The 27,873-nt window shown below is 50.4% G+C and overlaps 2 protein-coding genes across 2 annotated transcripts in view; one reads left to right on the top strand and one right to left on the bottom strand.

Annotated features, from left to right (window-relative positions):
* Positions 1-20,978, top strand: part of SCTR (secretin receptor) — a 69,842-nt gene extending 48,864 nt beyond the window's left edge. The window contains exons 8-13 of the mRNA XM_061135781.1: positions 4,044-4,104; positions 5,293-5,362; positions 8,782-8,873; positions 10,749-10,875; positions 17,202-17,243; positions 18,344-20,978. Of these exons, the coding sequence (XP_060991764.1) occupies positions 4,044-4,104; positions 5,293-5,362; positions 8,782-8,873; positions 10,749-10,875; positions 17,202-17,243; positions 18,344-18,493 (542 nt within the window). The 3' untranslated portion in view covers positions 18,494-20,978. The remainder of the gene's footprint in view (positions 1-4,043; positions 4,105-5,292; positions 5,363-8,781; positions 8,874-10,748; positions 10,876-17,201; positions 17,244-18,343) is intronic.
* A 119-nt stretch (positions 20,979-21,097) lies between these two features.
* On the bottom strand, positions 21,098-27,207 carry TMEM37 (transmembrane protein 37). The gene is made up of 2 exons (XM_061135783.1): positions 27,072-27,207; positions 21,098-22,060 (listed from the first exon to the last, which is right to left on the bottom strand). The coding sequence occupies exons 1-2, from the start codon at positions 27,090-27,092 to the stop codon at positions 21,476-21,478; spliced, it is 606 nt and encodes a 201-aa protein (XP_060991766.1). The 5' UTR covers positions 27,093-27,207; the 3' UTR covers positions 21,098-21,475.
* Between the last annotated feature and the right edge of the window lie 666 nt (positions 27,208-27,873).

The following is a 27,873-nucleotide window of genomic DNA, read 5'->3' as shown; positions in this document are numbered from 1 at the left end:
ATATACTCTGCAAATAAGTTAAACATGTAGGGTGACAATATATAGTAGTATGTATATGTTAATCCTAAAATTATGGAGTCATTTTTAATTGACTGATTTTATGTTGCTGTCATTAATTCTCCCAAATTCTCAACAGAACTGGAAAACCCTCCAGTGCTAGGTTTCCCGTCATCAAAGGCAACAGCGTGTAATCTCAGTCCTATTTGTTTGGTTTATTCCTGCTCTCTTAGTGTCCTAGGGCTGCTGTAACAAGTTGCCACTGGCTTAAAACAACAGAAATGTATTCTTTCCCACTGTGGGGAACCAAAAGTTCAAAGTCAGGCTTTGGCAGGGCCAATTCCTTCTAAGGTCTCCGAGGGACAATATGCTCCATGCCTTTGCCCCAGTTTCTGGCCATCCTTGGTCTTCTTTGCCTGGTAGGAGCTTCACTCCAATTTCTGCCTCCATCTCTACATAGTCTTCTTTCCTCTGTGTCTCCTATCTTTGTGTGGGTCTCGATGCCTTCTTAAAAAAATAACAGTCATTTTGGATTAAGGCCCCTATAAATGACCTCATCTTAACTAATGACACCTTAAAAGACCTTGTTTCCAGGAAAGGGAAAGGTCACACCTAAGGTTCTATGGATATGAACCTTTGGGTGGGGGGTGGGGGATATGCCATTTAACATAATCTACTCACCCATGTTCTTCCTAAAGGAGCTTTCTGCCCTCTTGCTCTGCCCTCTGGTCATTCTCTAGACTCACTCACTCCCTTAACCTTCATGCTGAGTTTTTCTTCATTTACTCCACAAATCCTATACCTTGACTTCTTGTTTCCCTATCTTTGCTTTACTGTTTGGTTGTGTTGGAGTTCATCCTCTAGTATCTAACAGAGAGTGCATGGAAGGTACATTCTTTTGCACTCCATATCTAAACATATCTTTTTTATTTTAAGTATATTTATTTATTTGGCTGCACCAGGTCTTAGCTGTGGCATGTGGGATCCAGTTCCCTGACCAGGGATCGAAGCCTGGCCCCTTGCATTGGGAGTGAGAGTCAGCGCCTGGACCACCAGGGAAGTCCCTAAACATATCTTTGTTCAGCTTTCACACCTAATTATATAGTTTTCCTGGGCATAGAAGTTAGGTTGAAAATTGTTTCCCCCGAATTTTGAAGCTCTTCTATTTTGGCATCTGGCGTTATGGGACTTGCCATGTCATCCTGTTCCCCAAGCTTTTACTCACCTCTCTGTATAAGCTGCAGAATCTTCTTTCTGTCCCCTGTGATTTTTTGTTTTTCTTACTTTTTGGCTGTGCCATGCAGCATGTGGGATCTTAGTTCCTCAACCAGGAATGGAACCTGTACCCCTTGCAGTGTAAGTGCAGCGTCTTTTTTTTAAACCCTTGCCTGAGACTGACGTGAACACACCGCTTTATTTATTTGTCTTTGGCTGGGCTGGGTCTTCGCTGCACACAGGCGTTCTCTGGTCGTGGAGAACTGGGGCTCCTCTAATTGCCATCCGCAGGCTTCTCACTGTGGCGGCGTCTCTTGTTGTGGAGCACAGGTTCTAGGCACACGAGCTTCAGTAGTTTCATTAGTTCTAGGCTTGAGGGCCCTCGAGCGTGCAGGCTTCAGTGGTTGTGGCTCTCGGGGTCTAGAGCGCGGGCTCCGTTTGCAGCTCTCAGGCTTAGTTGCTCCTCAGCAGGTGGAATCTTTCTGGACCAGGGATCAAACCCAGGGCCCCTGCACTGGCAGGCGGATTCTTATCCACTGCACCACCGGGAGAGTCCGGAAGCATGGAGTCTTAATCGCTGGACTGTCAGGGAAGTCCCTGTCCCTTGCGTTTTGAAATGTCATAGGGATGTGCCCCCATGCAAGTCTGTTTTCATCCTTTTTGCTGGTGAGCGGTGGTCCTTTCATCTGGAGACTCACATCTGTCATTTCTTGGACAGTCTTCTTACACTGTCCCTTTGATCTTTTTTTTTCCCCTCTGGTTTTTATCCTCGCTTTCTGAAACTTTTAATCAGATGGTTCACATCCTGGAATTGACTTCTAATTTTCTCCTTTCTTTCCTCCTATTAATACTTTTCATTCCACACTTTGTGTTCTGGGCAATTCCTGGTCTTTATCTTCCAGACAGTCTATGGAATTTTTTTTAAGTCTTGATCATCATATATTTAGTTTCCAAGCCGTCTTCCTTGTTCTCTGAATGCTGCGTTTTCAACATCCTGTTTGTGTCTTGTAGAGGTAATCTTCCCTCTAATCTCTCTGATGATATTCCTTAGAATTGTTTTGTTCAAGTTCCTCCTACAGCCTGTATGGTCTATTTCCTCTGAGTTCCTTTTCTCTGCTTGTTTTGGTCTTTGTCTTTTATGTAATCAGCCTTCCTCAGATGTCGGTGACCTTGACCATTCATAATTGAGAGTGAGTCACTTCAGGGTTGACTGAAGGCTGTCTCTGTGTGTGTGTGTGTGTGTCTGTGTGTCTGTGTGTGTCTGTGTGGGGTAGTGGTGCTTGCGGGTTGGGTCACATCTCTCGCGGGAGACTGGGCTATGGCCACTGTGTTGGGGTCCTCAGCATGGCTATTACAGGCCCTTTCCCTAAGGCTGTTTGCCTTCCTCCAGGGAGGACTCCTTTCATCTCCTGCCTGGGGTGGAGGTTGGAGGGCTGGAGCAGCCTGGAATCCTGGCTGCTGGAGGTCTGAAAACTGAGCAGCCTGGGGGTGGGGCTCTTCTCAGTTAGGGGATAGATAGGCATGTCCATTAGAAATAGAATCTGAGTTATGTTTTATATAACTTAAAATTTTCTAGTAACCACAGTAAAAAGAAACTAGTTTCACTAATTAGTGAAGTTCAATAGTATATGTTATGTAACCCAATATAACCAAAATATCAACCTTTTAATGTATAATTTTAAAAATTGTTAATAATGTATTTTACGTGCTTTTATTCATGCCAGATCTTCCAAATCTGCCATCTTGTGCTTTCAGCACATCTCATCTGAGAGCAGCCACGTGGCAAGGGCGCAGAAGCCACACGTGGTGGGAGACGGCAGTACCGGGCAGCTCAGGTGTAGACCAGCTCAGCTGAGAACCCCTCCCACCCTCTGCGGGGCCAGAGCCCCAGTCCTTGGCTCAGTTGCCCCCAAGAATACATTTCTGTCGGAGATGAACAGCTGACCATTTGGCTGTGGGAGGGTGGTTCTGACCACCTGGAGTGGTTACCTGCTTCCTGTCCAGACTTCCAAACCATCCTGCTGCCCACCCCCAGGCGCAGAACGAGCGCCTTCTCAGTGGCGCCCCATGCAACACTCACGCTTCAGCTTTCTCTGCTCTGGGACATCAGTCAGTTATTGCTCCTCTGCCAGCTGCCAGCTTCCTAAGAATGTTGACATCTCTCATCTACTGTACCCTCCTTTTCCATTCTTTGGGCTTATAGGCTTGTAGCATTTTAATTTTTTACTATCATTTTGAAGGGGTTTCAGTGAGAAACAGATAAATGTGTAACTTCAACTTAACATGTTCAACTAGAAGTCAGGAAATGTTCTTGTATTTTGTCTTTAAAATTCTTGTGCATTACAAGTCTCTAGTCTAAAATCTATTTTTGTTTAAGTGACGTCGATAGGTTACATTACCAGTCAAATGGCTAAAGTTCTTACATCAATATTCAAATAGAACTGATTGCTCTCCTGTGGTCTTGTATCCCCTCCCCAAATATCCCAGTTTGATAAAGGGGCTCCACCAGTGGCCTCCACAAGCTCCTGGTCCCTTCCCTTCCCCCCTGCAGCAGTCCTTCAGAGTCTGGCCCAAGCTTCCAGGAGACCCCTGCCTCCAAGTGGCCTTCGGGATCTATTTGATCCTGCGTCAGTTCCCAGGGATTCCTTGGCATCCTTGAAGCATGAAGTTGCACATTTACACAGGATGGCAAGGGGGTTTCCATGGCAACTAGACCTCAGCATCTGCTTACTGTCTGGCCTAGAGTCACTGATTGTCCTGTTTCTTATAAGGGTGTGGAAAATTGAGTCATCTACCTTCTGTCCCCCCGCCCCCTTATTTTTAACCCTCAGGTTCCCCAGCCATCTTTGTTGCTTCGTGGGCTGTCACCAGGCACTTTCTGGAAGATGTTGGGTAAGCTGTTGGATGGAGAGGTAACAAGAATATATTTTAGATTGTCCAGTTCTTTCAATAGGATGGACCCCTCTCTGAAGCTGTTATCTAGGAGAGGCCTATGTCTCAGACCTGGAGCCCCAGGCGGGTTCTCTGCAGTGCAGGCTGCTGAGTGCCCAGCCCTCCTGGATGTGTTTGCAGACATGCCGAGCCACCTCCTGCTGCCCGATCAGCTCTGTGCTTGGGTCAGGTGCCTGACGAGAGCTGCGCTGCTCAGGGAGGAAGCTCTAAGGGCCAACCTAGCTTTTCTCTTCCTGGCAGCTCCCTCCTCCACTCCTCCTGACATGGGATGTTTGAGTCCTGCAGACTCAGGAGAGCAGGAGGGTAGAAGCAGCCTTCAAATCCCCAGTGGGTGCGAAGAGATCTAGCCTCCTTCTCTAAAGATTTGGGCTTAGGGACGGGGTGAGCCTGGGGGCTACCGCAAGTGGGCTCGTGGAAGGAAAGCTTGAAAGAAGCTGGGGAGGTGTGAGGCAGCATGGCTACGTGGGAGGCCGTGTTTCATCCATGGAATGACACAGGCAGGCTATGGCGGATGAGGTGTAGACGTGTCTTGCAGTCCAAATTCAGTCTAAAATAATGCTTTTAATTGAATTAATTCCCTCTTTTAAAAAAAAAAATCTGGATTTTTAATTTCTCTAGAACAAATGAAAAGTTCTGTCCACATTCCCTAGGTCCCTTGTGGCAAAAATGAGCTGGACAGAGCTGTGGCCACCTTGGACCAAGTGCAGTCTGTCCATTTGTCAAGTCGCCCACGCCCCCAGCCCTGAGCCTGATGTCCCCAGGGCGGAGGTCACGACCCTCACCCGACACTTCGCTCCCTGGCACTTCACCTGCCGGGCTGCTGTTGGCCACCACGCTCCCCAGTGATCTTGACCATGCGCTTGGCTCTGGGGTCCAGAGTCTTCCATCTCAGATCTGTGTGCCTTTGCTCCCTAGACACTCACTGGGCTTGCCTAGAGCCTGGAGGCTCCCCAGCCCTGGCAGTGCTCTTGGCAGCAGAAGACTGTCAGTCCTAAGGGTGTTAAGCCCACAGTCTCCAGGGGGTAGGACCACACCATGGTGCTTCCTGCAAAGGGCACCTCTGAGAACAGGTCTCTTCGGGTCAGCCCAGCTCCCCACTCCTAGTGATGCCTGGCTGTCCCTCCCTAGGTGCTGGGACATCAATGCCAACGCGTCCATCTGGTGGGTCATCCGAGGGCCTGTGATCCTCTCCATCCTGGTAAGTGGCTAGCTCCCCTGATCTGGGCTCCCATGGGAAAGACCAGAACAGTGATAGGCTTGCAGGGAGGAGGGCCTTGGCAAGGCCAGCACTGCCGCCTCCAGGTGTGTGGAGGAATAAACCAGAGTGTCCAGAGGCTGGGCAGCAGCAGGAGGGTCTAGGAGCCCTGCCCCCAGAGACTGCCAGAGGGGAGGGAAGCGAGGCCAGAGCAAAAGCTTGCCTTGGCCTTGTCCATTGGGAACAGCTTCCATGTTCCGAGCAGAGCTCCTTACCTGGAGTGGCTGGCTCAGGTCGCTTGGGATTCTGCCTCCACTGGCTCAGATGGTTGGATCTTGATCACTTTTCTAAACATTGTCTGGTTGAACTGGGCAGACTCACTGAGCCAGGATCACGGAGCGGGCAGCACCTGGGGAAAGCCAAGGCTGCTGTGGTCTTGGCCTCTGTGGTGATGTGACGTGGGCGGGAGGGCAGGCCTGGAGGACTGGCCCCAGGGGCGAGATTCAGGAGTGGCTCTTAGACAGGGCAGTTCAGGGTGTCTCAACCTTTGCTCTCCTGTCAACCTCGGAGCCTTTTAAAAAATACCAATGTCAGAGATTCAGGCTCTCCTTGTCCTGGGGAGGGGCCTGGGCACTCGGCTTGGTTTTAAGTTCCCAGGTGATTCTGCTCTGCAGTCCAGAGCCCTGTCGCTGAGCCTGCGGGTGTGGCTAAGGGTAAGGAAGATCCATGGCGGGGCGCCCTGGGGCAGCCCTTTTCCTGAGTAATGTGCAGTCTCAGAGGGATGCCAAGACTGCAGACCCGGTGACAGGAAGTGCCCTTCCTAGGCTCCCAGGAGGGGCAGACGGGCCAGCAGCTGCCTCTCTACTAGCTGGCTGGCTTGCCTTGTGTGGCTGGTTGAGGGGCCCATCCCATAACCAGTTTCCTTCTTTTTTTTTTTTATAGTAGAATTTGGGACTTCCCTCGTGGTCCAGTGGTTAAGACTTGGCGCTCCAAACGCAGGGGTCATGGGTTCAGTCCCTGGTCGGGGAACCTAATATCCTGCATGCTGCATATGGTGTGGCCAAAAAACACAAACAGAGGAGAATTTACACCATCCTCCCTATTGTCTCAACTCACAACAGGAGAGCTGGAAATTGTAGAGAAATCTGAGTAGCAGCCATGATAGGCTGCTGAGTAGCCCAGGGGAGCATGATGACTTCTCCCTATTTCTGCTTCTCTTAGAGGGTGTGAAGGTCATTCATTAATCTGGAACCACTCAGGGTAGGAGTTAGGGTTAGAAACATATGTTGCATATGTAGTCGTAATGTAGTTATCACCAGTACAGAGGGTGTCTAGTGCTTTAAACACAACTTTATTTCTGCTGCCCTGAGACATTGCTACCCAAAGTCACTTTATGTTAATAAATAAATAATTTGATTATAATTTTGACTTGGCCAACTTTAGCATAGTGTTTTCTAATCTGACTAAATTAAAATTTAAGGGATAGTGAAGGATATTAAGCTTTCATTTCCTACTACAGTCTTAATACACTGAAAACTGTATACTGAAATCTGCTATTATTTATCAAAAGTTGTTTTTTGTCAGCTTGTTACATTTAAATCATGTCTGAATATTTTTTATTAGCATGATAATATGGCAGAAAAATATTGATTATTCTATCACTAATTATGTTATACGAAGAATGTACTTGTTCTATGTTAGATCAAAACATATTCTCACTTCTAAAATAATAATAATAGAATTCATGTAAAAATGGAAAAATACAAAATGTATTTTTAAAAAGGGAACAAAATCACTCATATTTGTAGCACCTAGATGGACATTATGATGCTATGCTTTTCTGTCCTGTAATTTTCTTTGAGTGCGTGTACTTTTTCAAAATGCTTATTATAGTTTTGTGTCCTAGTTTGTTTTTACCCTTAGCAGTAGATGTAAGCTTTCCAATGTCACTTGAAATTATTTGATCAACTGCTGTGCTATAGCTGCTAAATACTGAGCCAGTTTCCTTGCTATAATTCTGGAACTTGGACAGACCAGCCCAGGAGAGCCCCAGGGCCCAGGCTGATTTCACAAAACCTTGGTCTCTCTAGTGATTGAGGATATTGATGGAGGAGGGGGCACTCCTGATGCCAAGTATCTCTCTCCCAGCCTATCACGGGGCCCAGAATTCCACTATTTAAGATTCATTCTTGGGATAGTTAAAGTTTTCCCTTTTGCTTTCAAGTGCTTCCTATTAAATACAACTCAAAGGCAAAAAATAAAAGAGCCTTTGTTAGCTTACACCATGTACAACTTAGAGCAAGATGCACAAAGAGTGAGCTGAGAAGTGTCCTGACCAGGGGTGCTGAGCTGGGGTCCTAGACACGCCACTAATCCTGTGTCTTCCGGCAAGCGGCCCTAGGCCCCCAGGCTACTTGTCTGAACAATGAGGGTGCCTGCCTAGTCAGTTCCACTGATCCCTGCTTCTGCAAAATGATTCTGGAGGTGGTGGGTGAGGGGAGGAGAGAGGGTGCTATATGGGCAACCTCATAGTGTGGCTGGCACTGGGCACTGGAATGGGGGAAAGGGCACCAAAAGACACAGACTCTGGTCCCTGTCCTTTAGAAGGGCAGGATTGAATTGGCAGTTAATGGACACACACAGATGCTTGCACTTGGCCCCTTGCAAGTATTTCAAGTGCCCTTACAAGTAGCGTCATCCCTAACTACAATAAATCAGGAAAAGGAGGTGATCAAGAAGGCTTCCTGGAGCTGGTAATTGAGCTGCTGAGTGACTGTAAGTTTCTGAAGCAGTGGTTCTCAAAATGTGGTCCCTAAACTGGCAGCTTCACCGGGGAGCTTGCGAAGAATGCAAATTCCCCTGTGGTCCGGTGGTTAGGACTCTGGGCCTTCACTGCCGAGGGCCTGATCCCTGGTGGGGGAACTAAGATTCTGCAAGCTGCAGCTAAAAGAAAGAGAGAAAGAAAGGAAGGAAGGAAAGGAAGGAAAGGAAAGGAAGAAAAAGCAAATTAAACCATAACTTTTGGGGGCGGAGCCTAGCAACCTGCACCTTAAACTTTGAGATCCTCTGCTTGTAAAGCATTTGCTACTTGGGTGTAGTCCAAGGCCCAGCTTTGGCATTCATTCCCTGGAGCTTGCTAGAAATGCTGAATCTCAGGCCTGCATTTTAATGAGATTCCAAAACATTCCAGTTGTGAGTGATCCACCCTGCAGCTGAGCAGACCTCAGAGCTCCTGCAGCCCAGGAGTAGGGGCTGAGCCACTGTAGACAGCGTGTTTCTCCAGGGCTGGGTGTGCTGGAGACGAGACGTGCGTTCCTGCTGTGGTTGCCCTGCCTTCCCTGCCCGGGCCCTGGGCCCTGGGCCAGCAGAGGTGGCCCGAAAGCAGATCATCTTTAGCCCGACCTCTGTCTTGTGTTTTACAGATTAATTTCATCCTTTTTATAAACATTCTAAGAATCCTGATGAGAAAACTTAGAACTCAAGAAACAAGAGGAAATGAAGTGAACCATTATAAGTAAGTGGAAGGCAAAGACGGGCACTCAGTCAGTCAGCAGGCATTTACGGAACACCTACTGTTTACCCAGCTGGTGCTCGGCACTTTAGAGGTAGAGGAGTAGGAAGAATTGGGACCTCATCCCAGGGAGTTTACAGTGGGGTGGAGGGAAGGAGGAGTGGGTCCTTTCCTCTCCATAGAACTGCCCTGGAGGTGGGGAGAAAAGAAATCTAAGCAGGACCCCTGTAGGCAGATATCTCACCCTTGGGACAAGGCTAGGGAGTCAGGGGCCCAAATTCAAGTTTTTATGGGGACAGTGGCCCTCCTTATCTGAGGGTTTTGCATCCAAGGATTCAACCAACCTTGGATTGCAGATTGCATATATTTGGGGAAAAAAATCCAAATCAAAACATTTTCATTGTATGAAGTATTATAAGTAATCTAGAGATTATTTAAATATTTGGGGACATGTGCATAGGTTTAAGTAAATACCCCATTTCATATAAGCGACTTGAGCATCCAAGGATTTCTTTGTCTGCGGAGGGTCTGGAGCCAATCCCCATGGGTGCCGAGGGTCGACTGTATGTACAAACTAGAAAATACACACTAGAAAATAATAAATACACACTAGAAAAATAGAAATACATACACACTATAAAAAATAAATACACACTAGAAAATAGTGTGTATTTTCTAGCTCACTAGACCTTCACCAGATTTTCAAGATAATGTAATTAAAAAATACTTTAAAACCTTTAAGATGGTCAAGAAAGATGCTGTATTAGTCTGCTCAGGCTGCCATAGCAAGACACCACAGATTGGCTGACTTAAGTAAGAGAAACTTAATTCCTCACTCTTCTGGAGGCTAGAAGCCTAGGAATAAGGTGTTGGCGGATTTCAATTCTCCTGAGGCCTCACTCCTTGGCTTGTATACAGCCGCTTTCTTGATGGGTCCTCACATGGCCTTTTTTCTATACATGTGCCACTCCCATATCTCTTCTTAAAAGGACACCAGTTGATTAGACCACAGTCCCACCCTGATGGCCCCATTTAAACTTAATCACCTCTTCATAGTCCCTATCTGCTAATACACTCACATTCTGAGGTATTAGGGGTTACTTAGAGCTTCAGCTTAAAATTTTTTTTTGTGGGGAGGGGGATACCGTTCAGCCCATGACAAATGTTAAAGACAAATCAGTGTCCACCAGAGGCTTTCTCTGTGATGTTCTGGGTTCTCAGAATCTGGCAGAGGCCTGGGTGACTTGGTGACAGATTTTCCCAGGGTATCTTTAGAGCAGTGGCTCTAAAGTAGGGTCATGCTGGGGATCCAGAATAAAGTTGCCAGATAAAATACAGGATGCCCAGTTTAATCCAAGTCTTAGATAAACAGCTAATAGTTTTTTTGGTACCTACACCAAAAAAAAAAACAAAACACAAAAAAACAACTATCTGTTGTTTTTCTGAAATTCACATTGAACTGGGCATCCTGTATTTTTGTTTGCTAAATTTGGCAACCTACCCTGGGAAGAAAACAAAAGAGCTTCTCCTTACAGATATTCATTATCCAACAAATGAGAATGGTGGCTTTGCTAATAATATGTCAGACAGTGTGGGATATTTTAATAGTAACACATGCACATACGTTATAGCATTATTCCTGTGGCTATGGGTTCAAAGCATCTTACTGACAGGGTTGCATAATCCAAGAGTTTGGAGAGTGGCCATGGACTGGTGAGTACTGAATCCAGATACTGCGTATGCGGGAGCTGGAGGTTTTCCAAAATGAAAATAAACAAACCAGCAGTGGGGACACCGGCAGAGCCTCCACAGTCAGGCAAGGTGGGGGTGCTTGTGGGCGTGGGCTTGCCTGAGACTGCGGTGCCTCTGTGTCCCCAGGCGTCTGGCCAAGTCCACCCTCCTGCTGATCCCCCTCTTCGGGATCCACTACATCATCTTCGCCTTCTCCCCTGAGGATGCCATGGAGATCCAGCTGTTTTTTGAATTGGCCCTTGGCTCATTCCAGGTAAGCTCCAGGGACCCCGACTTTAAGGTGAAAGGAGGCATTCTGTCTCTCCTTAAAGAGGCCAAAACCCAGATCTTCCCGAGGGCAGAGGAGCGCCTCATCCGGCAGAGACCCAGAAGAGGCAGGGGCAGGACCTCACTGCGCTGTGTGACCCTCAATGGATCCCAAGTTCCCCCGACCAGTCACGTGTCACATGGGGGTGGGAGACGCAGCTCAGGAGAGAGACTGACCCCAGGGAGGACAGAAGGGAATGTAACCCTGGTGAGCTAGATCACACAGCTCTCAGTAGTTAGAGACAATGCAAGCACTGAGGGCTTGAGCTGAGCCATCAAGGAGTGGAAGGGGGCAAGAAGATGAGCATAGCGGGAGAGGAGGGTTGGGTGGAAGGCTGTTTAGAAGAATATGCTCATCTGCACACTGGGAAGTCCATAAAAACGCCCCAAGCTGAAAAATCCAGAAGTAACCACATCAGCATATTTTGCAGAATCAGTCAGGAGAGTTCCAAGTCTGAGGAACAGGAAACAGGGGCAAGGAGGTCAGGAGGCTACTGTTTTTTTCTTTTCTTTCTTTTTGTTTTGGTGACAAGAGACATTTGACTCTTTGAAACAAATTACATACACAATTTACTAAAAATAAAAACCAACTTTAAAAAAAGGAAAAAAAGGGGAGAGGAGAAAGGACCTACCTACTAATTCAACTAGATGTTGTAGTTAAAAAATATAGTAAACCTATTTGGCCAGAAGAGACTTTTAACATGAATCCCAAACTTCACAATGTTATTTGTTTATTTACTCATAACTATCTCCTTCCAAAAATAATATGATGTAGTTTTCAGGGAAAACATATAAAGGACAAAAAATAAGCAGATGAGGCATCAGTGAATAAAGAAAATAAAGCCAAAATTGAGTTCATACACAGAAACAAATTTGGTGAAGTTCTGTAAAGAGGGGAGAAGTGTGTCATAAACTTTGGTTTGGAGCTTCCCAGTAGCCAAAGCAAAGACAGAAACACACTGTTTCAAGACTTAGATGCAAGCAGCCTGGTTCCCAGGGAAAGCCTAGGATTATAGTTTTGGGGCCTGAGAGAAATCTCTCCCAGTGGGTTTTCCTGAAGAAGCCAGCTTGTCATCAACACACAGACCATCCACAGAGACTTCCTCACCTGGGCAGGCCTTGGCCTCAGGGTGAGGCTGGGTGCCTCCCTCATTCCTGGAGTTCTATTCGGGACAGGGTGTGCCCAGAGTCATCTCCCTCTGTCCTGCTCAGGTTCCAGGCAAGACACATCACTGGGAATGCATTCCTGAGTGCGGTCTGGCCCTAACCCATGCCTGCAGACCCCACCCCAGGGCTGTCCCGGCTGCACTCTTCTGAGCCTCTTCTCTGCCCAGAGACTTTCGCCGGCACCCCAGGTCCCTGGGGAACTGGTCTCTGTGTATAATCCCTGGGCTTTTTCTCTGGATCAGGAAGCTTCTACGTAACATGGGGGAAGGTTGGGCTCACCATGGCCTTTTTTATCAGGTGGGCGGGGCTGTCCACAGATGGGTGGAAGGTCTTGACCCAGCTGACAGAAGTGGGTAGTGACCCCGATGAGAACCTGGAGACCCAGGACTGCATAGATGGGGACTTCCTGTCTCTGGAACTAGGCTTGTGGCTAGGGTTGCAGACTACACCAATGGAAGGCCATTTGGCTCCTCTCTGGGGACGTGTTTATTAAAACCAAAAGCACTTTCCTAAATGTTCCCATAGGAATGTTTTAGTTCAATTCAGTTCAGTCGCTCAGTCATGTCCGACTATTTGCGACCCCATGGACTGCAGCATGCCAGGCTTCCCTGTCCATCACCAACTCCCAGAGCTTATTCAGACTCATGTCTATCGAGTCGGTGATGCCATCCAACCATCTCATCCTCTGTCATCCCCTTCTCCTCCTGCTTCAACCTTTTCCAGCATCAGGGTCTTTTCCAGTGAGTCAGTTCTTCGCATCAGGTGGCCAATGTCTTAGAGTTTCAGCTTCATCATCAGTCCTTCCAATGAATATTCAGGGCTGATTTCCTTTAGGATTGACTGGTTGAATCTCCTTGCTGTCCAAGGGACTCTCAAGAGTCTTCAACACCACAGTTCAAAAGCATCAATTCTTCGACGCTCAGCTTTCTTTATAGTTCAACTCTCACATCCACACATGACTACTGGAAAAACCATAACTTTGACTAGACAGACCTTTGTTAGAAAAGTAATATTTCTGCTTTTTAATATGCTGTTTAGGTTGGTCATAGCTTTTTTCCCAAGGGGCAAACGTCTTTTAATTTCATGGCTACAGTCACCACCTGCAGTGATTTTGGATCCCCCCAAAATAAAGTCTGTCACTGTTTCCATTGTTTTCCCATTTATTTGCCATGAAGTGATGGGACAGGATGCCATTATCTCAGTTTTCTGAATGTTGAGTTTTAAGCCAGCTTTTAAACTCCCTGTATGCAAGTCAGGAAGCAACAGTTAAAACTGGACATGGAACAACAGACTGGTTTCAAATAGGAAAAGGAGTACGTCAAGGCTGTATATTGTCACTTTGCTTATTTAACTTATATGCAGAGCACATCATGAGAAACGCTGGGCTGAAGGAAGCACAAGCTGGAATCAAGATTGCTGGGAGAAATATCAATAACCTCAGATACGCAGATGACACCACCCTTATGGCAGAAAGTGAAGAAGAACTAAAGAGCTTCTTGATGAACGTGAAAGAGGAGAGTGAAAAAGTTGGCTTAAAGCTCAACATTCAGAAAACTAAGATCATGGCATCTGGTCCCATCACTTCATGGCAAATAGATGGGGAAACAGTGTCAGACTTTATTTTTTGGGGCTCCAAAATCACTGCAGATGGTGACTGCAGTCATGATATTAAAAGATGCTTGCTCCTTGGAAGGAAAGTTATGACCAATCTAGATAGCATATTAAAAAGCAAAGACATTACTTTTCTAACAAAGGTCCATCTAGTCAAGGCTATGGTTTTTCCAGTAGTCATGTATGGATGTGAAAGTTGGACTATAAAGAAAGCTGAGCACAGAAGAATTGATGCTTTTGAACTGTGGTGTTGGAGAAGACTCTTGAGAGTCTCTTGGATTGCAAGGAGATCCAACCAGTCCATCCTAAGAGATCAGTCCTGGGTGTTCATTGGATGGACTGATGTTGAAGCTGAAACTCCATTACTTTGGCCACTTGATGCAAAGAGCTGACTCATTTGAATAGACCCTGACACTGGGAAAGATTGAAGGCAGGAGGAGAAGGGGACGACAGAGGATAAGATGGTTGGATGGCATCACTGACTCAATGGACATGGGTTTGGGTGGACTCTGTGAGTTGATGATGAATAGGGAGGCCTGGTGTGCTACAGTTCATGGGGTCGCAAAGAGTCGGACACGACTGAGCAACTGAACTGAACTGACTGAAACTCTCCACTTTCACTTTTATCAAGAGGCTGTTTAGTTCTTCGCTTTCTGACAAAAGGGTGGTGTCATCTGCATATCTGAGGTTATTGATATTTTTTCTAGCAATCTTGATTCCAGCTTGTGCTTCATTCAGCCCATAGGGATGTTTACAAAGAAAATGAATGATCTTTAAGGGTGTTTTTTTAAAAAAAGAACCATTGTTCAAATACAAACATATATATCATTTTATTATATTTTATACATATATATAGTGATATAATAAATATTTTAAAAATTCTATATTATGGAAATTTTTTCCATATCTAAAATTCAAATGAGCAATATAATGAACCTGCATATAGCCCTTATCCTCTGTGACCTGTCCTATTTCACCTCCATCCACTCCCCATCTCTCATCATTTTATACAAACTCAAGTCATCATGTTATTTCAAATGTAAACATTTTAGTATATATTTTCTGAAAGATAAGAACATAAAGAAGGACACACGTGGAACCACAATACCATTATCACTGTCACATATTCCTAAAGACTGAAGTTTATTAGGGCCTTCCCTGGTGGCTGACAGTAAAAAATCCGCCTGTAGTACAGTAGATCTGGGTTCGTTCTCTGAGTTGGGAAGATCTCCTGGAGAAGGGAATGGCTACCCACTCTAATAGTGTTGCCTGGAGAATCCCATGGACGGAGGAAACAGGCTACAGTCCACGGGGTTGCAGAGTCAGCTCCTCCTAATTTTAGAAATACTTGCTTACTGGGGAAAATTTGGAAGTAAGGAGAAGTTAAAATAGAAAGGCAAATTCATCCAAACTCTCATAACCCAATGTAATAACCTCTGTTAAAATGATGTGTTTACTTCTAAGTCTCCTTTCTATCCAAGAAGACATACACATGTACACACACTTACACACATGTAATTGAGATCATTATGTATGGTTTTTTTAACCCCCCTTGTTATATTTAATTCTCTATCATTCCTTCATGAACATTTTTCCAGCTTACTAAAATTCTTCAGAGACTGCATTTTTAATGACTGTATAAAAACTGGTATTTCCTAAACTTGTTGGCTGTGGGAGGCCACCCTCTACTTACTTGGGGCACATCTAACCCACTCTCACCCAGGGCTCCTGCCCTCACTCAACAGAGAGACTGTGTCTCCGCATCTCTGAGGCCGGGTAACCCCTGTCCACTGAGGGGCATCAGGCTGACCTCCAGCTCCAGGCCCACCGAAACTTGTGACTCAGGTCCCTCACCTGGAAGCAGGGATCCTCCCTGCCTACCTTCCAGAGCTCTGGCAAGGATTAAGTGAAGCACCTGGAACCCAGAAGCCACGATTACATAGGCTGAGCTGTGGCCCAAATCCAGCTCTGGATTATTGCAAAGCCTGCCCTTCACTCTCTCTGACAGCAACTCCTAATCAATGATGCCCTTTTGAACCACCTAGGGATCTTTCAGAGCTGCTGCTGGTCCTACCCCAGACATTCAGATTCGGGGCACAGAGTGCACCTGGGCCAGAGCTCCCAAGAGATCCTCATGTGCGGCCAAATTTGGAAACCGCTGCCCTGAGTACCTGTTCCTGCCCCACCCCCATAGTCCCCGTTTTGTGTGACATCATCCACGTCTGAGACTCCAGAGCAGATCCTTCTAGTTTGTCTCTAAAACTCTTGTTAGAATGCCGGGATCCCAGAGCAGTTACGTGTATGAAGCCCACTGTAAACGGGCTGGTTCATCCCTCTTTGGAGTCCTGTCCATGTCTTAAGTAGCCAGGAGCAGGCCTGGTTGGCCCTGGGAGGAGGGGTTGGGCTACCTGCAGTCAGGGCCGTGGCACCCAAGCCTCTGTGGGGCAGGGTGCTCACCAGCCGAGGAGGCCTGAGGGCAGGGCCTGTTAGGAAGGGCAGGCTGGCCCTTGAGGCTGCTTAGGTGAGCTGGACATCCAGACTGCTGGACCCTGTTCAAAGCTCATGGTTCCATACAAGCCTTGGGCCTCAAATCCCGCATCTCAGCCTGGAGTCCCTGACTGGTGGGCTCCACGCCATGATTCTGGGGATACCATTGGGAAAAGAGGGGTCCAGATGCTGGAGAGGGAGGGTCCTGATAGGCACGACGCCCACCCCACCAGGGAACTTAAAAGCAAACGTGGCCCTGAGGCCTCTGACCTTGGAGATGTGAGTGGGGAGTCAGGCCCCCTGTTCGCTGGCTGAGACCTGCACTTGAGCTCTGCTCAGATTTCAGTTACATTAAGCAGAAGCTTCTAACTCAGCCGCAGGGACCAGGCAGGTCACTGGAATGAATAAGGGAGGCCTCCCGGGAGAAGCAGGGCTCAGTGGCCCCTGAGGCATGCCCATCCCACCAGGAGCTGAGCGGGTGGGGCAGCCATGTGAACCCCTGGGCCTGGGTGGGCTTGTTTGCAGGACCAGCTGGAAATCTGGAGAGGTTTAAACAGGGACAGCTACTCAGATAGAAAGACGAATGTGTGACTGTGTGGTCAGAGCAGAGACCTGGGCGGGATGGACTAGCCTCACGTGCCACCATTCCCTGCTTCTCCGGGATGGCCCACCTTACTAATTCCCATGACCTGCCTGGTCACCGAGCTTGAGGTGGCAGCCTCTATTTAATGTGACTGACACCACCCCGGTGCAGGGCACCTCCCTGGGCCCAGGCTCATTCTTGCCCCCAAGGGTCTCAGTCTGTGTGGGTGATGCCAGCACAGCTGGGCGCACTGCAGGGCCAGAGAGGAAGCCCCTATTCCCCCTGGGGAAGGACAGGCGTGGGAAGGCTCTGGAATAGTCATGAGGAGAAGTGAGCCTGGGGCTGGTGATGAAAGGACCCCAGGGGACTAGGAGGCCGAATGCTGGACCCCCTCACCGATCCCGTTGCCCCTGCTTCCTCCGCAGGGCCTGGTGGTGGCCGTCCTCTACTGCTTCCTCAACGGGGAGGTGAGTGTTGGGGGTTGCTCTGCTGCCTGGGGAGCTCCTTTGTCATTGGATTGTGGTTCAGAAGGGCTACCTGGAAGGGGTGGCGGGGAGCGGGGTGTGGTGTGGGTGGGGGAGACCAGGGCCTCCTGGCTCAGATCTGTCTTCCAGGAGTCTGAGCTCACTTAACGGGAGCAGCAGAATCACCCAGAGGCCTTGTTAAAACAACTGCTGGGTCCTCCCTTGTTTCTAAAACAGGCAAAAATGCGTCCCGTAGGTCTGGGCTGGAGGCTGAGAATGTTTTAACAAGCACTCAGGTGATTCTAGCCCTTAGGCAAATTCAGGAAATGGAAAGTGCAGGCACCCCAACCCTAACTGAGGCTGCTGACTGCTGGTTGCCTGATGAGTGACCTCAATCACTGCCCTGATCTGGGCCTCGGGCTTCCCATCAGTAAAGAGTGACTCAGGTGAAACCTCTGCCCCTCCATCCTCAGAGACCTCCAAAGTGTGTGACTGCTGAGCAGGGTTGGGGGAGCTGCATGCTTAACTTTCAGTCTCTGCGCTTGCCCAGAGCATCTGGGTTGGGACAGGAGGCTCCTGGCACAGAGGCCATGCAGTTGAAGTTAGTTGAATACGGTATTGCATGCAAATAAACCCTTCCTGTGTCTGTCAGTCATCTGGTTCGCCCCACTTGAATGGGAGTAGCGTCTGATACTTTTCCAAAAGTCAAGCATCATACCTGGCCTCAAATGCTTTGCTGCTGCAGCTGGGGGTTCTGAAGGAAATTCCAAAGAGTAGCCCCCTGGTCCCTAGATGAGTTCTGAGCTAGAGTGGCTTCATGGGGACGTGTCCAATTGTCCCAGGTGACCATCTGGAGATTGTGAAATGTTCACAGGCCCCTTCTTCAGGATAGGTTTGCTGAGGTTGCTGGTGAAAGGTCCCAAGGGAAAGGGGCCCCTCAGTACCTATGGATGTCAGGGCTGAAAATGGTAAATCTGAGTGAAGGGGAGGGCATGCCCTCTGGGCAGGAGTGGCAGAGCCTGTGCTGAGGCCCCAGGGGAAAAAGCAGGACCCGGGCAAAGATCGCCCTTCCCTCCTGGCTGACTCCTGATCTCTGGGGGCAGGTGCAGCTGGAAGTTCAGAAGAAGTGGCGTCAGTGGCACCTGCGTGAGCTCCCGTTGCGGCCCGCGGCCCCCAGCTCCTCCTCCAGCAACGGCATCAAGGCCAGCCCCTCGGAGCAGAGTCGGGCCACCCGCGGGACCAGTGTCATCTGAGGCTGGCCAGCCCAGGTCATAGGAGAGCCTGCCTTCCTGCCAGATGCTGTGTGGTCTCTCAGTGACTATTGCACCCCTCCTCCTGGCCTTGGGGTGGGGTTGTGGTGATGCTTCCTCAGAACTGATGGGGCCTGGGACAGCAAGAGGGCCTGGGATTCAGATCTGTTGCGTTTCCTGGAAAGAGTAGTTCAGGGGTCCCAGGAGCGGGCAGGGGAATAAATGGTAACTGGGATGAGACTTGGTATTTGTCGGTCCTCTTGTCCTTGAGGCACAAGGTGGAGGATGCTGACCCCTGCTACCTTCTGGAGAAGGGGGCTTCCCTGACCTCCCTGCTCCAGTTTTCAGGGATAAGCTTAGAAGCCCAGTGAACCGGAAGATAGTGAAGAATAATGAAGCCTGGCGTGCTGCAGTCCATGGAGTCACAAAGAATCAGACACGACTTAGCAATTGAACAATAGCCAGTGAACCAGAGAAGTTGCCCTTGGCCTTGGGTGGACCCCCCCCAGCCCTCATTGCAACTCACCCATCCAGCTCTTCCCCTGGAGCCTTCAAGACAACTCAATCAAGTTACAGGGAACCTTTTAATGACCCTAACATGGGATGGGGCACCCTGTTATTCCTGCTAAGTTATCTGTGGTGGTGGTGGTTTAGACACTAAGTCGTGTCCTACTCTTGTGACCCCGTGGACGGTAGCTTGCCAGGCTCTTGTCCATGGGATTCTCCAGGCAAGAATACTGAAATGGGTTGTCATTTCCTTCTCGAGGATCTTCCTGATCCAGGGATCGAACCAGAGTCTCCTGCATTGCAGGCAGATTCTTTACCAACTGAGCTATGGGGGAAGCCCTCAGTTATGTGTAGTACTATAGAAAGTGGGGCAGAATCCATTTGACAGAAGAGATACCGGTTCACCAAGGTCCTGTCACTTGACCAAGATACCCAGCTGGAAGTGGCAGCTCAGTGCAGGACTTTTGATTTTAAACCCCCAGGCTTGCTCCAAGGCTGTCTGTCTCCACTGCTCCCAGGCCGGGATGAATGGGGGCCTGTCTCCCTGTCCCACTGGGGATTTTCATCTTATCTTTAACTGTCTGCGGGATCTCAGTTCCCGCACATATCAGCATTCTTTCCCTGCTGACCATGTGAAGATTAAAGGACTAAATATTTGAAACTTTTTACCAAACACTGCCTACGTGCTCAAGGAAAGCATTCTGGACAGGAGCAGAGGCAACCCCGCCCCCCAGAGTGGAGGGAAGGGCATCTTGCTGGTGGGTGGGCCCAGCTCTAGTCCTGGCTTTGGGTGACCTGGACAAGTGGCCCTGGCCCCCAACTTCTGCATCTCACCCCTGCAGACAAGGAAGTCACCCTCTCTCACCTCATAGACTGCCCCTGGGGTGAAAAGGCCAGCTTGTCCATTTCCCAAGGCTAAGACTACAGCCTGTATGGTTGATATAACTTGCTCCAGAGACCCCCATGAACTCTGTGCATCTTCGAATCAAGAAAAGTTAAAAAAAAAAAAATCACCCGGTATAGGCACCCAGAAAGAGGATCTGGCAGGGCAGAAACCTAAACCTCATGAGGCCAGAATGAACCAGGGAAATCCTGAGTTCATCAGGTCAGGGAGGGACATGGCGCTAGTATAGAATAAAATAGGCTGAGGGCGGAAAAAAACCCCACCTACTGGGCAGAAAAGGGACTGGAAAGGGGGCAGTTTAATGCACAAAAATATAAAGTGGCTGGCAAGGGTGGAAATCTCCATTGGTTCCTGTCTCCTTCACCTGCAGGCCTCTGTATCTAGGCTGGTTGTTAATCATTATCCAAGGTTTGGCCAGTTCCCTGTACCCCGTGGAGTCCAGATACGTGCTCTCTGGAGTGTGTTCTAGGATCAAAAATGGTACCCTGAGGCTATCTGGCCCTGACCAAAGATGGATGCACACGCTATGTCAGAGATCCATTCATCCCATGCTCAGTTGTGTCCAACTCTTTGCAACACCATGGACTGTAGCCCGCCAGGCTCCTCTGTCCGTGAGGATTTTCCAGGCAAGAATACTGGAGCGGTTTACCATTTCTTCCTCCAGGGGATTTTCCCGACCCAGAAATCTCCTGAGGCAGAAGTCTCCTGCCTTGGTAGGTGGATTTTTTACTGCTTGAGCCATCCGGGAAGTCCCTACATCAAGAGGACAATATTGTAAGTTAGGCAGCTCTCCTGGAAGGGCTTCAGGCAGTACTCACAAGGAGAGTCCTCAGAGGGACAGCCAGCTGCTGGAAGCAGGGGTTATCCTGGGGAGGTACCCCAAAGGGCAGGGTTCAAATAAAGTCAAATGGTCTGAAAGTCATATGCAAGCAATCCTGAACTCTGCTTCCCTGGCGTGACCAAAGGGAAAATGCAAAGGCCCTTTGAGCTGGTGGAAGTCTTAGGCACTAACTGGACATCCTTTGCTGGAAGGATGATTCACTCTTAGTCTCCCAGGAGGCCCAGGGACCCTACAGCCCACATTCCAGCAGGGTCAATAAAACAGGTGTCAACTGTGCTTCCCTGTGCAGCCGGCCTGGGCACCAGTGACCCGAGCTGCTTCCAGGTCTATTCCCATCCCAGGAAGGGTTCAAGTAAAGGTTTTAAAATATGTTTATTCTCGTAAAATCAGCATCCTATATAACATGGCTGTGGGTAAACTGGTGCAGCTGGTGGCATGGAGGCTCCCACCTGACCTCTGGGCTGCAGACCAGCTGCACAGACCCCTGGGCCACTGGCCCAAACACACCAAGGCCAAGAGGCATCAATTTGAATGTCACATGTTGGAATTAGAAAAGTCTCATCTTTTCCACCCTGCACGGCATGTGGGACTCAGTTCCCCAGCCAGGGATCTAACCCGTGCCCCCTGCATTGGAAGCCCAGAGAGTCTTAACCACTGGACCACCAGGGAAGTCTGGAAAAGTCCCATCACAGGCAGGCTTTCCGGTAGAACTGGATGTCCTTGGAGGAGGGTCCTAAACTTTTGTAGGCAGGCTCCAGGGATGCATGTTGTTGTGGGTGATGCTGTTGATGTGCAGGCCACTGATAGCATTCAGGAAGAGAAGGAAGGAAGCTGTGAAGTCGCTCCAGAACATCAGGGTGAGGCCCCAGAGCGTGACCTGGCTCCTGAGGAGGACCAGGAAGCTCAGGAGGCCCCCGAAGGAGAGGATGAATGAGATGAGTAGGAGGGCGGAGCCCACGGCCCACTTCCGCCAAGCGAGGGAGTCCTCGCACACCTGGGACACTATGAGAAACTCCAGGCCAAAGATGGCGACCACCACGGCCAAGCTGGCCACGATGCGGGCCACGACCATGCCCGAGGCCAGCCAGGGCACCTGGGCCTGACTCAGGTCTCGGAGGCAGTGCAGCTCCGTCTGGTTGGAGGCAGTGCAGAAGCGCCACAGTCCGAAGAGGCGGTCATCCGCCAGGAGCCACTGGCCATCGCAGATGGAGATGGAGGAGAGGACCACAGCCAGAGAGGCACACAGGATGATGAGGCCTCGGGTGAAGGACTCAAAGAAGGACCGGGGGGGCCTCCTCTGGCCCAGCAGCCTCTGTGCCTGGAAGATAGCATGGGGCAGCACGTCAGGGCGGGCCCCCTGCCACACCTGGCCAGCCTCTTCAGGGAGGACCCACAACATGCGGTTCAGCTTCCCACTGCCACTGGAACCCTTCTCCCATCCTGCCTGTTCCTGGCCCATCCTCCATTCAAGACCTATAAGCATAGCATTGGCTGTGGATCCAGTTATTTATCAGGCAAAGAGTTCCCTGCCCTTTCTTTAATGGTCTTATAATGAAAAAAACCCCAAATTCCATTTGCCTGTCTATACTCTTTAGTCCATTCTGAAGTCAGAAAACCTGTTTGACCTGGCTGTTGTGACCTTGAGCCAGCAGGCAGCCTTGGTTTCTTTATATACAAAACAAGAACACTACACAGAGTTATTATTAGCACATCAGTGAGGGTTTCCTCCCCTGGCTCCAGGTCTCCCCCAGTTTCATCCTAATCTGTACCTTCGGAACTTGCCAGGACCCAGGTGCTCAGTGATGTTTGCACTTTACCCTTCAGTCTGACTTAGCCTGTACCCCACCCAGAACAGGCCACCACTAGGGTTCCAGCAGCTTCTGGGGTTGGAAGGGGAGTCCCTGAGGTGCCCGTTCAGTCTCTGGTTTCTGGAAAAGTGCACTGCCCTTTCTCCTGGAAACCTGGGCCAAGCGTCCAGTGAGGTGTCTCTTGTTACAACCCTGGGGCACCCTCCAGCCACGGTCCCCCAACCCAGAAGCAAAAGGAATGCTTCAAAGTGTAGAACGCCTTAGATGGCCCACAAGCCCTCCCAGAGCACCCTCCCCACCACCCTGCTCAGGCACACGGTCCCCTTCGCATGCGGGGGACAAGCCTAGAACTTTCTTCCTCACCTACTGGCTCCTCTACTTGAAAGACTCTTCTGGCTGCCCCCCTTTCTCCATTCCTCATGTCTCGACTGAAACACCGCCTCCGTACCCACCCAACCCAGAAGGGACTCCCTCTGGCCACTCTCAGAGGAACCGTTCTGACAAGTTACCTATTTCTGTCTGAATAGTGGTGAATGTTATTGTCTGTCTCACTTGGAGACTGAGGTCTCCAGGAGGCCAGGGCCTTACCCTAGAACCTGGCACCATGCTCAAGAGCCACGAGATAATGAATGTCAAGCTTGCAACCACTGCCACTTTCACCTGAAGCTACCTTTAAACCATCTCCTGCCAGTCCTAGATTATGCCCTTTTCAGTGAGTGTGGAAGCAGCCCAGGTTACACCTTGGTTTGGGAGGTAAGCAAAGCAGAAAACTCAAGCGTGATGATCACTGCTAGGGAAACCAACCAAAAGGGGACTCTAGGGTCAGCCCTACCCACGTGCAAACGGAGGCTTCCAGAGGCAGGCCTGGGCCACCCCCTCAGTGAGGGGCAGAAAACAGGGCCACACTCCCGGGAGACCCTGTGGTCAGAGCCCCAGCAGGAACATCAGGCTGCCTGCTAACCTGCTCACCTTAGCAGCCCCAGGGATACAGGAAAGAATCTTGTTTGCTTGCAGCACTTCTGCCTAAGTTAGGATCCCATTTCACCCTTAAACCCGAGTCTGGACTTCCCTGATGGTACAGTGGATAAGAATCTGCTTGCCAATGCAGGGGACAAGCATTCAATCCCCGGTCTTGGACGATTCCACATGCCAGAAGAACTAAGCCCGAGTGCCACAGTTACTGCAGTGAAGCCTAGAACCCATGCTCCACAACAAGAGAAGTCACTGCAATAAGATGCCTGGGCACCGCAATAAAGACTAGCCTCTAGGCTCGCCACCACTTTAAAAAAAAGAAGAAAAGAAATAGCTGCTTTTTCATTAAAAAGAAGAAGAAGAAGCCAGTCTGGTGGAGTAGGAAACTTCATGGGGGTATGCAAAGACGGCAACTGTCAGAGGCCAAGGGACCTGCCCAAGAGCGTTTACTTCACAGTAAAGCTGGCACAGCGGCTCAACAGCTGTATTGTGTGCGGGGGTAGGGGTGGGGATGCCAATAAATACTGACTTGGACCATCGTGTGAGGGGCTCAGTATGGTGGTGAGGAACAGGAGTGGAGGGGACTGAGGGACCCCCAAGGACACTGATGCAGATCCAGACACAAAGGCAGCCTGGTGCACGGTAAAGAGCATTCAGGCGGGAGTCTAGGCTGTGGTTCTCAAACCATGTCCCCTTGTCTCCTGGCAGGGGAAGGGACCCCCTCACTTCAACCCATCAGATCCCTTTTTCCTGCCAGAGCCACTGGGAATCTGAGTTTGTACTGAATTTCAATAGAAAAAATAGCTCTACTGCTAAGAAACCAAGGGAGCTTTGAAACCTCTGATTACAAACCATAAAGGTGTTTGTCTTTGCACGAGGTTTCTTAACCCCCTTGACTCTTGTTTCTCATCTACATTCTGTAGGAGTTAGTGACCCCTGCAGGAAAGCATAGCCATGAAGGCACCTCACCCCTAGTTATAACACCCCTAGAGGTTGTTAAGTTTCTAGTATGGGAAAACCTCAGACACAGGCAACAAGTCACAAGAATACAGCACCCAGAGGCCTTTTGACCTTGGACATCACGCTGTCTGGAGAAAAAGCACATGCCGTCCTGCACTCAGCCCCACCTGTCCTGGGCACAAACTGAACTTTAATCTCCAGGCCCTCAGACATTCAGAAAGACAGCTGACATCAGGTCATTTTCCCCCTCCCATCCCAAAGTAGGGCATCATTCAAACTCTGACACCAATAAAACTCCCAAGGATTAAATGAGATTATGCATATAAAGATGCTTGGCACATGAGGAGCCCTGATTTACCACAGCTAGTCCTAACATCAGGAACAATAAGGTACCTTGAGTCCTCATTCCTCACCACTGCCCCTCACACCTGAGCTTTGAGCCATCTAAGAAATCCTCTCTTGGAGGGCAGTTGAGCCTCAGCATGGTCAGTGGAAGGTTTGTGGACCACCCAGGATGAGGGCAGTTGAGCCCTGTCCCTGATACTGCCCAGCCCAGCTCTGTGACCTTGGGCAAGTCACTTTAGTCTCTTAGGGCCTGGACTTTCTCCACTAAAAAAAAAAAAAAAAAAAATGGAAGAGGCATTTCCCTTTTCATCCAGCTCCCTGAATGATTTCTAGTGACCTGTAGAACAGTGTCACTTGACACTCCTGGGCCATTGAGTCCACTGCCAAGATCCTGTCTTCCTCTACAACCCAGGACCCCATGTGGTTCCATCACCCCCTAAGTAGACACTCTGGGCTGCTCACTACTCTTTCTCCACATCACCCCTCCCTCCTTATTTGCCCCAACCCCCCACTGCCCACTCAGCCCAAGCCAAGGTCAGGCCCTTCTCCTCATCAGCTGGAAATCCGTCTGTGCTCAGCCGCTGAGTCGCGGCTGAGTCGTGTCCCACTCTTTGGGACCTCAGATTGTAGCCAGGCTCCTCTGTCCCTGTGATTCTCCAGGCAAGAGTACTGGAATGGGTTGCCATTTCCTCCTCTGGAGGAGCTTCCTCCACCCGGGGATCAACCTGGTTCTCTGGCATTGGCAGGTGGATTTTTTTTTTAAACCACTGAGCATCCCAGAAAATCCCTTCTACAGCTTCCTAAACAGTAAACCCATTCACACCAGCATGACCCCAGGACACTGGTGAGAGAGGTACTGGAGTCAGTCTGCTTGGTTTTTAGCTCTTTGACCTCTGACAAGTTATTTATCCCCTGGAGATAACTAGTTCTGCCTCCTGCCCTCGTGGAGGAGCTGAACCGAGTTCTGAACACCCCAACTGCATAGAACAGTCCCAGGCCTGCGGTTAAGTGCTAAGCGACAGCGACTATCTTCAAGCACAGCCCGCGCCCCGCTCCCCGCCGCCACCGCCGCCGCCGCCGCCGCCAGTAGGGCTCCAGGGTTTTAACCTCATCTTTTCCGCCCACCATCCCCCAACCCCCTTCTCCTTCCTTCGCTAAAACTCAAGTCTTTCAACCTGGCTACTCCAGTCTTCCTGCCCCTCCCAGCCCGGTAAGAAGCCCTCCCCCACCCCTTAATTCTGTCGCAGTTTCTAATCTAGCACCCACTTCCCCCGACCGCATCTAAATCCTGTTTGCAAGTCTCTCCCCGATCACACCCGATCCCACCCTCCACGCAGAAGGTCCGGAGGCAGCCCGGTCGGGACTTCAGATAATGCCCAGAATGGTAGAGAGTAACTCGCAGCATCCCGCTCTCGGGCTGCAGAATCCCGGCCGCAGGATGTTTGCGGGCGGCTCGTGGGTGGAGTTTCTCCTGTTCGGGCCAAGTCTGGCTCTCACTCGATTCTGGGGCTGAGCTGGCCGCCACTCGCAGGTCACTTCACCTGAGCCTCAGCCTCCGCATCTGTAAACTGGGCGGAGCTCTGGGGTCAGTGCTGTGGCGCTCTGAACGCTCGCTGGCTGAGTCTGCGGGCCTCTGACCGTCAGGACCATCAGGTCGGGAGACTAGCCGGCGGCACGCGTCCGCTATGGAAGCTCGACTGCCGGGTAGGAGAATTGTACGCCCGAGGGGCAGAGGGAGACAGGCAAGTTGTCCAGCAAACGTCTCGCAACACTGAGAAACCTCATGTCTGCAATGCCGGCCCCTCACCTCACTACAGTCTGTTCCCAGGTTTCCGCGCGTCCCAGAGACTCCATCCCCGTCGCCGTCCCCCCAAAAGTCAGTTTTGCGAAGGAGAGATGGTATTTCTGGCCCCGGCTCAGGAAAGTTCTGGCTTCCCCAGACATGCCTCCTGCTCTGAGGAGCGAACCTCACTCTACAAGTGGATTCCGTCCATCCTCCGCCCCAGAATCGCCCCCCTTTTAAGAGGGACCCTTCTGTTGAACCTAACCGATGGAAGCAGAGGACCCCAAAGACAACCGCCCGACCCCGAGACTTTTGGGAGCCTAGGGTGCGCGAAGGACCAGAGCGACAAAACCGAGCCACAGAACAGCGCTGGGGTGAAGAGTGGCCCCAGGTGGCTTCCTGCCTGCCCCCCGGACCCTGGCAGGGCGCTCCTACCGCTCTCGTGGCGGCCGCTCGCTCACCTGGACGCCGAGGGCTGTCATCGTGCACCCGGGCTCTTCGCGAACTCCCGCCAGCTGCCTCCGCGATCCCAAGCGCAGCTCTGCTGAGCAGACCGTTGCTGCTCGGGAAATCTCTCCTCAGGGGCCGGGGGCGGGGCCGGAGCCGGGGGGCGGGGCTGAGGGCGGGGCGGGGACGGGAGCGGAGGGGCGGGGCGGGGAAGGGAGCGGAGGGGCGGGGCGGGGACGGGAGCGGAGGGGCGGGGCGGGGACGGGAGCGGAGGGGCGGGGCGGGGACGGGAGCGGAGGGGCGGGGCGGGGACGGGAGCGGAGGGGCGGGGAGGGGCGCTGGGCATCAGCAAACTTGGTGCTGCTGGCGGGGCTGCTCCCCGCCCGGGGCCGCTGGGGGGACGCTGAATCAGTGGGACCGCGGGAAGGAGCCACCGGGGAGGGGGAGGCCAGGACACGGCCAAGAAGTGTAGGCTCGGGCGGCGGACTCGCGAAGTCCAGGCCTGGAGTCATTCCCTCGCTCTGAGGACTGCTGTGCGCGCGACACCGATTCCCCAACGGCAGGACCGCGCAGGCGGAAGGCCAGCGACCCAGGACCCGATTCCGCCCCAGCGGGTCCACCCGAGCGTCAGGAGGGGCAGAGGCGTCTCCAGCACCCTGTACCGGGCTCTTGTTTTTCTCTCGTGTTGTTCAGTCGCTAAGCCGTGTTTGATTCCTTGAGACTGGACGGACTGCATCACGGCAGGCTTCCCTGTCCATCACCACCTCCCAGAGTTTGCTCAAACTCATGTCCATTGAGTGGATAAACGCCATCCAA

Source organism: Dama dama, chromosome 33 (genome assembly GCF_033118175.1).
Source record: "Dama dama isolate Ldn47 chromosome 33, ASM3311817v1, whole genome shotgun sequence".
Classification (NCBI taxonomy): Eukaryota; Metazoa; Chordata; class Mammalia; order Artiodactyla; family Cervidae; genus Dama; species Dama dama.
Note: the sequence above shows the minus strand (reverse complement) of the source record. Positions and strands in the feature narration are given on the sequence as shown.

Excerpts from the sequence above, each read along its gene's own strand:
- TMEM37 (XM_061135783.1), bottom strand. The coding sequence starts at position 27,092 with ATGACAGCCCTCGGCGTCCAG. Across the intron at positions 22,061-27,071 it reads TGACAGCCCTCGGCGTCCAG|GCACAGAGGCTGCTGGGCCA; the intron begins GTGAGCGAGCGG and ends GCTATCTTCCAG.